At 32.9% G+C, this 12,748-nt stretch overlaps 1 protein-coding gene across 2 annotated transcripts; it reads left to right on the top strand.

Annotated features, from left to right (window-relative positions):
• The first annotated feature begins 310 nt into the window (after positions 1 to 310).
• On the top strand, positions 311 to 4,482 carry LOC131875634 (probable cyclic nucleotide-gated ion channel 20, chloroplastic). 2 transcript variants are annotated; one of them, XM_059220222.1, is made up of 3 exons: positions 311 to 552; positions 3,862 to 4,027; positions 4,123 to 4,482. In XM_059220222.1, the coding sequence occupies exons 1-3, from the start codon at positions 324 to 326 to the stop codon at positions 4,235 to 4,237; spliced, it is 510 nt and encodes a 169-aa protein (XP_059076205.1). In that variant the 5' UTR covers positions 311 to 323; the 3' UTR covers positions 4,238 to 4,482. The 2 variants fall into 2 exon arrangements, with proteins under 2 accessions (XP_059076205.1, XP_059076206.1); XM_059220223.1 differs by having other exon boundaries at positions 3,865 to 4,027.
• Positions 4,483 to 12,748: the final 8,266 nt, after the last annotated feature.

Consider the following 12,748-nt stretch of genomic DNA (forward strand, 5'->3'; position numbering starts at 1 on the left):
TCCATCCTTATAAATATTATCTCAATTGCACCAATTATCCTTTCTATGTATCTGGCAGAAGAGGGAAGTCTATTTGCCATATTGTTACATTCCTAGGTGGGGTGGATTCACCGTTTAAGCTTGAGTCTATGTACATACCTTGGGCAAAATGTATCATCTTTATCATGTAAAGCAAGACCAGTACTTCAACTGCGCAACCTGCTCTCTATGTGCATTGCACAACATTATGGTTCTTATTTCAAAACACAAGCATCTGCTTTAATTCTGAAATCCACAGATGCATGACTTCGATGTTTTTATGACAGGTACGCATTTTCACTGTCATGGATGAACAAGTTTTGGATGCTTTTTGTGAACGTTTAAGGCAGCGCCTTTACATAGGTGAAAGTGTAATCCTTCGTAGAGACCATCCAATTGATAAGATGATATTTATTGTCCGTGGAAACTTGGAGAGTATTGGCAAAGATTCTGGCACAGTAACACTTTCTGGAGGAGATATCTGTGGTGAAGAACTTCTCACATGGTGCCTTGAGCATTCTGGAGTGCAGAGAAGTAAGGACATTTATTTCTCTTATCATTTTGTACACAAAGTAGTGTTAGAAGTTCTTTCTTTCTTATATTCATGTTGAATACTTCTTTGATTCTTACTTTTCATGCATTGTAATTGTATTCATTTAGTATAATTCCATCTTAAAGAACATGTTCCCATGTTTAATATTTCCAATTTGAGAAGGAGCTTTTATGTTGATAAAAAATGGTACAGATGCAATCATCCTTTCCTTTTTTTTCTCTGTTCGGCATCTTCTTTGCTCACAGTCCCACAACCATTTTTGTACCATAGGGTTAGAATAGTAGGTGCTTAGTTTCTTATCAATACATGCCCAGAGTAGTTTGATATTGACATACGTGCAGACTAGGGAGGATTTTTTAATTTTTCTTTAAAGATGCAATGGTTGTTGGTGAGAATTGAGATCATGACCATTAGGTTCACTGTTGCATGAATTGTAGTCCCTGCCAAAACATTTCAACAAACTTGTGAATTTTCTGGTTTCCTACTCCTAGACAATTCCTCAAACAGTTGGTGGAATATTAAACCAATCAATAAATCTGAATTTAATACTTAGTAACAGCTGCAAGTATCTTTTAATATCATGGGCAGATTCACAAACATTTGCAGGCATTGAACAATTTATGGACATTTTAACAAATAGTTGTCATGAATCAACCTTTCATTGACAATTTCACAAACGCTTGGCCAACACAACCCTTTCTGGTATTCAACGTCAAGATACGATAGTGGCAGCAACTGATATGTTTATACATTAAAAAAATAACCCGTGCAATAGACAGCTGATATTTCATGCATTATTCATTGCAAAACCATAAATTTAACAGATGTTAATAAACTCACAAGTAGCAGCTTCCAAAAATGATTATACAGCTGTAAAGATTTTGATTCCTCCTTTAAACAACAGCAAGTATTGTAGCAAGTACTATAGCAATACTATAGTGGGTATTATAGCTAGTAATCCTTGAGCCTTTTCTTTCAAAAACCCTTTATAATTTTCTTTGCCAATATCTCCAAGAAAATCTTAATTTTTCAATTCAAACTAGAAATAATATACTTTATCAATCAGGATATCTCTACAAATCCACAAGCATTCAGTACATGGGTTAACTAGAGATGAATCCATTGATAAATTGGCTAGGAAGGTTTCCATCCTCAAAAGTTCAAAACTAATCTTTGTTGCAGGGTTTCTATCCTAAGGCAGAAAAGGTTACAGTTGCTCAATCTTCAAATTTGGGGTTTTAAAATTTAAATGAATTTCTCTCCTCAAACTCTCCTTTTTATATTCCCCTTCAGAATATTTGAGATATTATATTTTAGTCCTTGAAACTGACTTTTTAATTGGACTTTATACTTGGACCCCAAATAAAGACACTTTTTATTATTATTTTGAATTGAGAATATATATCACCAAATTGAAGAGTTCACAATAGCTCACTGCCCCAGGGGCCAAAAAGAGCAACCATATAAAATCTTAGCAATTACAATATTTAAGCACAAAATATACCAGCAAACTAACACCAAGTCTTGGAATGTAAAGTACCAAGCCAATGATGAACCAATTTTTTGTTTGTTTAAAAACTCCTTCAGTTTGCCAGTAAACTAATTTCTGTATTATGAATGGTCTCTGTTTTTCTGTTTTGAGTTGTTCGCTTGTTTGCATAGATTTGCATGGACAAAGATGTTTAATAGAGATGCATGACAGAACTATTGAACTTTCAATAATGAAACTATATAAATTTAGAGCGAACAGCTTTAAACAGATTTGAACAATAAAGCTTGACCTTTTATTTGCAGCCAATACAAAGATGGAGATTACATAAATATAACTCAATATAGCAGAAACAAAGATTTTATCCAGTGTTTCAAGGCGCTGGATATAGATACAATATGCAACAATTATTACTGAATACGCTGAAAATCAGAAGATAAAGCTCCCACGTCTGAAACACTTCCTTCTAAGCACGTCTAAAGCCAGACTCCATTTTCAACAGCATGCATATAACAAATAACCTTATCACGTCCTGCAATCAGTAGGAAAGGAAGCCGTTGCCAAAGCAAAGGAAGCCCCACGATTCAATATGCCAGCAAAATATGGAGCGGCCGATACCTTTTGACCCTCCAAAACGCCCAGAGCAACCCTCAATAAGCTTTCTTGACACATGACAAGAGCCGCAGCCAAAGGAAGGACTCACAGTGCTGAAAGTATAGAAAACTCACGCCTAAATCATAGCCCTCCACCTCTGCAATTGCTGCGTTGGGAATGAAGTCTCACAGCATGTACAAGAAAACCCATCACGCATTGATAATAATAATCGTCTTAAAATAAAATGAACCGCCAAAATCTCCAATATCTCACGCCCTGAGCTTACAATTATTCACTTTCAACTCCAAATAGATAATCAAGCAATGCGCCCAAGTTCACAGGATTTAGCAATGACCATAAACTCTGCAAATTGTCTCTGAAAGAGACTTCACAATTTGCCTTTCTACCATGATGAAAGCACAATGAAATACCTGGATGATATTTCCTGCAACTTTCTAGGGAAGATATTCAAACCCTTAGGATTTTCGTCCTAGGGCTCAAGCTTTGAGAAGCTCTCCAAGATGATATTAGAAAATATCAAAATAACCAAGCATCCCTCAGACGAGACCTTGGTTGCTCTTTAATCAAATTATCAAAAAAAAATCAATTTTTTTCATAATTAACTACAGCATTAAAATTATTTTATGCTATCACTATAAAACATCTTTCCACATAATAAATTATTTTTAATTAATTTAAGATATCATTATAAGTTCTAACAATAATTTCTTGACAACCTTCCAGCCAAATCTATACTCTATGCCTCGCACTGTCATGAACTTTTCCCAATAGCAGTAGGTTTTTAGTTTATTCCCTAAACATATTTTGCATGAAACGAAAGCAGGGGATCTATGAGAAGCTGAACGGAACTTTTAAACATGCCATACAAGGCAGACAATTCTATTGATTTTATTTAATGCGGTAGAACTAGAACCTGAACTTTATTTTTATTCAGTACTCTTAAAAGTTGAGCCTCAGTATATATGCCTCTTTTAAAGAAAATTGGTGAGAATGTTGCGAAATAATTATTACTATTTAACCAGCTTAAATCAGACAGGTATTTATTTGTCTATTTCAAAATCTTTAATGTTTATTACTTGCTAAAGACGAATGGTTCTTCCATATTCTCTGAGATAATACTTGTGCAGAAAGAAAATTTTGTTAAACTATGATTATCTAATTTGCTTTTCTCCAATCCTCATTCTAGCAGATAACAAGAAGTTCAGACGAACTGGCCAAAGAGCAATTTCTAGCAGAACAGTCCGTTGTCTAAGCAATGTAGAAGCATTTTCTCTTCAAGCAGCTGATTTGGAAGAGGTGACAAGACTTTTCAGTCGCTTACTACGCAATCCAAAAGTTCAAGGGGCTATAAGGTGCTGTTTAATATGCCTTCGAATGCTCCCTTTTTATTTTTAAATGAATTTTTCTTTGGGCTGATATTTATGTCTCATAATCAACGTTGATGCAGATATGAGTCACCTTACTGGAAGACATGGGCAGCAACATGCATACAAGTTGCTTGGAAATACCGGAAGAAGAGGTTAAACAGAAATTTGATGGGGAACAATGACATGAATGATTAGTCCTTTTGTTTAAAATCTGGTTGAGAGTTTTGGGTTGACTAGATTTCAAAGGGGCAAGGAAATTTGGCTTTTGTAATATGGCACTTGTATAAAATCAATTCTTCCTCGTATGGGAGGGGAAACATAGTTAATTTATTTTTTTTCGTGTCAAATCGGTTCTTCATTGCAAACTACCTTCCCCCTCATACAAAATTTTCATTCAACAAACTTTCTTCTAATGAATCAATTTTTGCATTGGCGACTTAGTCCATCTCGAAATGTTTATTTTATCTGCTTTGCTTATTGACCAAGCCCTAAGAAAAAATCAACCACCCAAAAACTCTTCGTTTTTTGAGAGGTGCTTATCACCTTGGCCATCATAGTAACTCTAGAATTGGGACTGCACATCTATTTGTGGGGAAATTCACCATGAAAATACGTCATTTTCTACGTCTATCTAGTTAAGGACCTATCTGCTTGAATAGTTCAACTTTGAGTCTTACATACCTGCGTTGATTTTGATTAAAATTGGGATATCTCCTAATCACATTCATTTCAGTTTTTTTTAATTGAACCGAATAACCCATATCGAACCAAATAACAATTGGACAGAAAAAAATTCAGACCAGCCAAAGGGCATCCACATGATCATATTTCGAAACGATTTTAAAAGATTCAAACTATTTGGTGAATTGGCAAATGGTCAGGTCCCTTTCATTAAACCCAACTTATGTCTTGATCTCTTAAAATGTGAAGTTGCTTTCTTACATTATCTTCTTAGATATCCCTCACTACTTAAAATATGTACTCAATATCAACACAAGCAACAAATTGGCTAAGTGGAAGTCTTCCCTGTATCAAAAACCAAATAAAACACTTCTGTAGCTAATAAACAGAGCAAGAATAATATCCATAGGAGGCCCAATGCATCGTAATGTACAAAATTATCATTTTTAGAAAATGAGTGTGGTACTGTTTTTATGTTCAGAGCACCCGAAAGAAATGGAAATGAGAGAGGGTTATTGTCACACTAGGTGGCTGTTCTAACACTAATTTAGAATAGTTATTATAGTTATTAAGAATACAATCCTCTCCATGATCATAAGTTATGCATATAAACGTCTTCTATCTTTCTACATTCTATAGTTACGGTAACGGTAATTGCTATGTTAACTTTTGCACTAGTATATATCTCGCCTTTCCAATTCTTAATTGGAAGAATTTCTCACCTAAATCATTTTTGCAAACAATGAGAGATTCACGTAAGATAAATTTCATAAAAATATATTCTTATGAACAAGGTGACCTCTTTTATCACGTGAGAGGGACAACTTCTTATGGTAAGGTGTTGCATTTTGTGAATTTTTTATTCAAAATTATGAAAGGAATATGAAAATAAAAAGGTAAAAGAGAAAGGATTAAATTTCAGATTGAATATATAAAAGATGGAATAACTTGGAAAAAAAAATTAAAAAAAATATGTAATATACTAGAGGTTCCCTCTCTACAATGGCAATGGATATGTATAGTTTGTATAATGACACATCTTAAATTTCATAAATTATGTACATGGATAGAAATTGTGCATTAGGCATTAAAAGGAAATTATCTCATCTATTTATGAGAAAATACTAAATTTAATCATATAAAAAATTACATTTAATTATCATTACCAAGAAGATCACAAAGAAAGTTGTGCAATAATTAAAGGGAAAAGAATTATTGATATCTAGTTGGAAAACTTCCAACTTATAAATTATCTATTCAAAGTACATCTTATTATTATTTATTAAAACTTGAAATTATCAAAATTTATACTTTTTTTTTTCTTTTGTTAAAAGTTAAAAATTATTTAATAGCTTTATCTTTAATAAATGTCTTTTCACATTGTAATAGTCAATTAATTATTGTAAAAGAAAATAAATAACCATTATAATATTTTGCCAAAAAAATCTAAGGTAATATATAATCAATGCAAGACAAGAATTAATGCCTAGATAAAGAAGTATGTTTTTTCTAATAAAAGAGATTTATATATTATACTGTATTAATTATAATGAATGAATAGGTAATTGAAGGATTCAATCAAAATAATACATATAAGTGAAGTAAATAAATGAAAGGCTTAGTAAAGTTGTTAATTTTATGAGCTTATAGAAACAATAAATAGCATTAATGGTAGTCATAGTTTATAACTAAATTTAGATGGAATTGTTGATATTCTTTAATTTTACAAATTTTAATTTATTTTATTTTAAAAAATATTATGTTGCAGACATTAGATTTTTACACCAATGTTTATCCCCAAAAGATATTTGCACAACTATAAATAAGAAGCCTATTGATCACTTATAATGTCAAATTCATGGCAAAATTAGTTGAGCACTTAATATTGACTAGAGGGAGAATGCTCTTACAGTTTGAATAACAAATTCCCTATTCCCTATGAAATGGAAATCTATGTTATTGGATTTTATCATGGAAACCAGTATCAGCATTTTCAAATTGACGAGGGACAATTTCAAGGCAATCCAAAGCACTGGAATATGGGACTCCTTCCAAAATTGTCAAAACTAGATGTGTCTTTTTGCAACATTCGAAAACACTTCCTCTCTTCCATAGTAGGATAACAGAGTCGGCATTTTGTTAGATTTGGAAGTTTCTAGTGCCCTCATAGACATGCATGCCAAAGTGAAAATGTATGGTGCACAAAGATTACAAGTTTGAATAAAATGGAGCTTGTTCAAAAAAGACATTTGTAAAACTAAATTTCATAACCTTTCCCAACATTCTCTATGTGCATGCCCAAATGGATGCCTAAGAATAGTGTAAGATCATTCATCCAAGCATGAAGAGGTGGATTTTTATCATATATTAACAAATATATTCTGCACACACATCATTGTAATCAATTTAATTTTATGAGCTTGGATGAATGATCTTACATTGATGTTGGTTTCAATCATAAAATCCAATAACATAAATGTCCATTTCATAGGGAATAGGGAATTTTTTATTCAGACTGTAAGAGCATTCTCCCTCTAGTCAATATTAAGTGCTCAACTAATTTTGCCATGAATATGGAACATTTTCTATTTTTTTGCTAATGATTTTACTCACGGGTAAAAGAGATATATGATATATAGAGATTTTAGATTTTCAGTGAGAAATAATACTATGTATTTGGATACGACCATGTTATGTTTCTTATTCCAATGTTTCAAGTCTCGCCCCTCTCCATGGATGTTACAAGATTGATGATATGGTTTTTTGGATTACCGTCATTACTTTTGACAAGCAAAAAGTTAAGAATATTACAAGATTTACAATCTATTTCTAATTAAACATAATAAGTTGTGAAGGGACGAAATGCACACCAAAGGGCAACGCAAAAATAGATTCGACTTTGAGTTGGCTTGCAGAATGAATTTCAGGAGAAAACTAATTTATTTTCTATAATCACACCTAACTAAACAACATTTCCGTCAAATATTCATTTTATAGAGCAATGTGAAATCTGTTGGAAAAGTGCCTCAAATTCACTTGACCTTTGTTCGTACTGATCAGAGTAGCCTATGCCAATGAAGTCGCTCTATCAGAGATCGTGGTGTGTCTTATGCCAAGGGAGCCGCATTGTTTGTTTATCGAGGATTGGAGTAAGTTTCGTCGAAACTAGTCTTGCCGATAGAGGGAGTTTTATCGATGAGTGGTGATTTGCCACAAATGTCCACACAGGTCAATGGTCAAAAGTTTTATCATGCAGATAGTTAATGTGGTTGCACCAGTGTATAAGAATACGAACCAACTCGCCTCCTGGTGAATGTGGGATAATTCGTTCTCACAAATTCATGAATGGGCAGACGGTTGAGCTTCCTGACGGTTGAATGAACAGACAATTGAACAAACATGGATTGTTTTAGAAGTATATGTTCCCAGAGGAAACCGATTTGAGAGTTGGCTATTTGCTATGTTCTACATTTGAATGATATACGGTCTTGTTCTATTAGTCTATGAAAAGAGTTCTGAGAGTAAACGTCTGGAATGAAAGATCTAAAACTTTATTGTAATCATATGTTTACTGAAATAAAGTGATCTCTTTTAGGTGGTGGGTTTTTTCCCGTAAGGGTTTTCCCACGTAACTCTTGTGTTCTTTCTCTGTCGTGTTTTGTCTACTTTGGTTTTTTATCCATTTTTCTATGCACATCTTTAAGTTCTGTAAATTGAATTTTAATACATACTTGCTTTATTTCCCTACAAATTGACATTAGGAGAGCGTCTTCCGCACTGTGCTTTCCTTACAAGTGGTATCAGAGCCTGGCCAGTTGTGTTATCCTTGTTGGGTAGGGTCAATTTTTTGTGTCAATTTTGTTTCAGTGGGAGTCTAGCAGAGAGTCTACTTGTTCTATTTGCATATTGAGATGGTGAGCACTTCTGGGTGAATGGACCTTGAGAAGTTCAATGGCTCAAACTTTGAGTTGTGGAAACTTAAAGTTGAAGATTTGCTAGTTGATCTTGATCTTTGGTTTGTTGTGTCTAGACAAAAACCTTCAGGCATGAAGCAAGAGGATTGGGACTTAGCAGACCGAAAGGCCAGAGGACTGATAAGATTAAGCCTTGCAGATTCTGTTCTTTTGAACGTTCACGAGGAGAAAACTGGTTGTCTTCTGTGGAAGAAATTGAGAGATATTTATCAAGACAAATCCTTGGTGAATAAACTTTTCTTGAGAAAGAAGTTATACTCTTTGAAGATGGATGGAGGTGTTGTCCTCATTTTTGTTCTCAAAAAAGGAGGACCATTACATGAAATTTTTGTGAAAAAATGAAAAAAAATTACTCTGTGGCATGCTTCCTGAGGCAAAATTTTGACTAATCCTTGGACTGGCTTAATCCTCAGTCCATCCTCGAACTATGTTTCAAATTTCGTCAAATTCTAGGTTCGTTTGCTATGTCTTTCCTTCAATTTCAGGTTTTAAAATCCCGACTACAGGTGGAGAATTTTATTTCAAACAGCAAGTTTTAATGATGTCCATTGTTTTGGTCTTTGTAGGGGAATTTTCAGCTTATTACATGTGCACTTTTATACAAAGATGAATACTTGTAATTTGTTTTAAATTTCTCCTTTGTTGTTTTTATTATTTTTATTGTTTTTTGGCTTGTTTAGTTAAAATAGGGATTTTTTGGTTAAGTTACAAGTAAACTTGTAGTTCTCTCCAAAAACCCCTACTTCAATGGTTTTTACATGTAATAGGAATTTTAAACCCCTATTACATATGTGCAAGTAAGTTATAACTTGTTGTAGGGGTTTTATTTCCCCTTTACAAGTAAATAAAACTTGCATCTCTCTCCAAAAATCTCGATTTTGCCTTGTTAGTGAAAAAGTGACAATTTAAAACTTGCACTTTGTCTCCAAAAACCCGATTTTGCTCATAAAGTGCATTTTTGACATTTTAAACTTGCTATTTGGCCAAAAAATCTCAATTTTGCCCAACATGTTGAAAAAGTGAAATTTTAAATTTGTTATATCTTCTAAAAAAACCCGATTTTCATTGTTTCAATGCATTTCGAACTTGTTATTGGTTCCAAAAAACCCAAATTGCAAGGAAAAACGTTTTTTTTAGGATTTTAGGCAAATTTTTGTGGAGATTTTTTGGGAGATAGAAGGCGTTTTGGATTCCTCCCTATTTTTATGCATTTTCAAACACCTTTCATGCCACATGGAGGTTAAGATTGCTGGTTTTTAGCTTTATAACAGCAGCCACGTTTTTTCAAAAAACCACTTTTTTTTTGCCATTTGGAATGCCATGAATCAGCAATGTTATGAATCATTTTGGCTTGGTATGCTAAGGCGTTGAGGTTAGAAAGAGTCTTGGTCATTTTCCATGCCATTTCTCATGCATTTGCTGCCACATTTTTCAATTTTGTGCATTTTTTCAAAAACGTGGCTAGGGTTTTGGAATGCGGTTAATTTCTTTTTAAGAGTTCTCCATCCTTCTTTCAAAGATTGATCATCTTTTTGAAGAAGGCATTTTCAGTTTGAAGCAAGGTTTGATTTATTTTCTTTCTTTGTTTCATTTTCTTGTTTTCTTGTTTTTCCTTTCTAGTTGTAAATATGTTGGTTCTTCCCCAAAAATTGGTTTTGTGAGAGAGATTTTCCCCTTTGTAAAGCAATTTTAGAATTGCATTGTTCTTCCCCATTTTCCCTCTTTACTTGTATTCGGGATTTTAAATCCCGATTACAAGTTGGATGAAAATCATTGTTCTTCCCTTATGGATAAAAGATTTAACCATCTTTTGTTGAAATTACAAGTTCCAAAGATGAAAAATACCCATTCTTTCAAAATCGGGTTTTTAGAACTGGATTACATGTTGAAAGTTCTTCCCATTTTCTTGAAGATGATCTTCCCAAAATATTTTCATATTCATTTCCATCATCCGTACATACCATTTCATCCACTCATTTCACACCTTCATTCATTTTCCCCATTTAAAGTCTACCTGTGGTCAGCCATCCAGAACCCGAAATTGGTCCAAAATGCACTCAAAAACACTTGAAAATGAGTTCTACAGGTCCAATTACAATTGCAAACTTGTAGTTACCAGACCAGACATTGCCCAACTAGTGGGAGTACTTAGTAGATTTATGGAAAATCCAGGAAGGCTGCATTGGGATGTTGTGAAGAGAGTGTTTAAATACTTGAGAGGTACTTGGGTCAGTGCAAGAAGATGAGTCCACTTTTTGGTCAAAAAGTGGAAGTGTTTTCCCTGTTTTTCAGGTTTTGTCTCACTTGAGCTTAAATTTTGAAACACTTAGAGATTGAATCTTGGAAAAAGTCAGTAATATAAAAGATAGCTCTCTGAGTGTACTTTTCAAATATGTAATTTATTTTAATACCCACATAATAAAAAATAACTTTTTGAATGGAGTTCTAAAAACTATGTTTTAAAAATGCCTGTTTCAGGACCATACCATGCATGTGTACGACCCACACTTTTTGACACAATTAAAATTATTTTCTCAAACCGTTTTGGTAAATGGTTTGTAACACACTGAAGATTGATGAGCATATTTTTCTGTATTTTTTTTTCAAATATTTTTTTTTTTAATTAATTTTTTAATGGTCGTAATTATCTTTTTAAAAATTTGACGTGTACGACCCACATAATTTGACGTAAACTTAGCATTTTTGAATTTTTTTTTTTTTTAATTGAAAAGAATTTTGTGTAGATTGATGACATATAATTTTTTTTTCAAAATTCATTAAAATAAAAAAGTTATTAAATTAAGAAAATTAGTTAATATTTCAAATTTATGAACCTGATTTAGTATAAATTAAATGAAAAATAGTTAAAATAATCAATTTTTAAATTAATTTACATATTTAGAATCTAGACAGTATAATCTGAAATGGGTTTCAATTTCATATAAAAATTCTCTTATTAGAGGCATGCAAACTATTTCATTTCATCATATTTGTGCTTTCATTCATGGAGCTTTGAATTTGCAGGTTCATGTCTCAGGTGTGGCCATCCCAGGCCTATCCTGGGCCTAATCCCAAGGCAAGTGGCGGGTTGTGAATTCAAATTTTGCATATAAAATGGGGGCCCGTTTCATTTTTTGCCCGTTGGATCTAATTATTTAAATAACGGGCCCCCGTTTTTAAAACGGGGACCGGTTATTTAAATAACGGGCCCCCGTTTTTAAAACGGGGACCCGTTATTTAAATAACGGGCCCCCATTTCTAAATAACCGTTACTGTAAAAAAAAGATAGATTGCATTGATTTACCACACTATCATTGAAATCCGTACTGACAAAGATTTTTTACATCATTTGGCAGTACTTTTTAATATTTTTTACATGATTTTTTGAAGAACTCAGTAAAAAGATATTATTTTTTGAAGATGAGTTTGTAAAAATGGGTTCTAAGCAACGTCAAAAGAAAAAAAAGAGGACAATGACAGTGGACGAAATTCAAGCACAAAGAGAGGAGGCAAAACACCAAAGAGATCGAAGATCACAACAACGACAATTGAATAACACTTCTGAAGCATCTAGTTCAGTGCCCGTTGTAGATGAGACCATTGAAGACATCATGATGGATGTAAGAAATGTAGAACCACACACGGGTATGACTGTTGATGCAAATGTTGATGTGGATGCGAATCCTGGTATGTTTTTAAATCCTGATGACTATGATGCCAATCAAATTGCTAATTTAAATGAAGCTGGATATAAATTTCATACACCAATACGAAAAGAAATAAAAATTGAAAATATTACACCACCCTCTCTAAAAGAAAATGAATGTAATTTGTTTACTATTGATAGCAATGTGCTAGATAATCTTAATGGGTTAGTTTCTTGGAGACAAATCAGAACACATGCAAACATATTATATAAACAATTTTTCTATAATAAAAAGTTAGGATTCCAATGTCAATTAATGCTACAATTAATAAAAATGTTAAAAATGCGTAAAGTCATGAAAAAAATAGGTATTTATGCAAAACCAAAAAGAAAAGATGAATCATA

The sequence above is a fragment of the Cryptomeria japonica genome, chromosome 5, assembly GCF_030272615.1.
Source record: "Cryptomeria japonica chromosome 5, Sugi_1.0, whole genome shotgun sequence".
NCBI classification, from domain to species: Eukaryota; Viridiplantae; Streptophyta; class Pinopsida; order Cupressales; family Cupressaceae; genus Cryptomeria; species Cryptomeria japonica.

Bases quoted from the DNA above. Each gene is read 5' to 3' on its own strand.
- LOC131875634 (XM_059220222.1), top strand. From the start codon at position 324: ATGGATGAACAAGTTTTGGATGCTTTTTGTGAACGTTTAAGGCAGCGC. The intron at 553-3,861 runs GTAAGGACATTT...TCCTCATTCTAG, and splicing joins GCATTCTGGAGTGCAGAGAA to CAGATAACAAGAAGTTCAGA. The intron at 4,028-4,122 runs GTGCTGTTTAAT...ACGTTGATGCAG, and splicing joins AAAGTTCAAGGGGCTATAAG to ATATGAGTCACCTTACTGGA.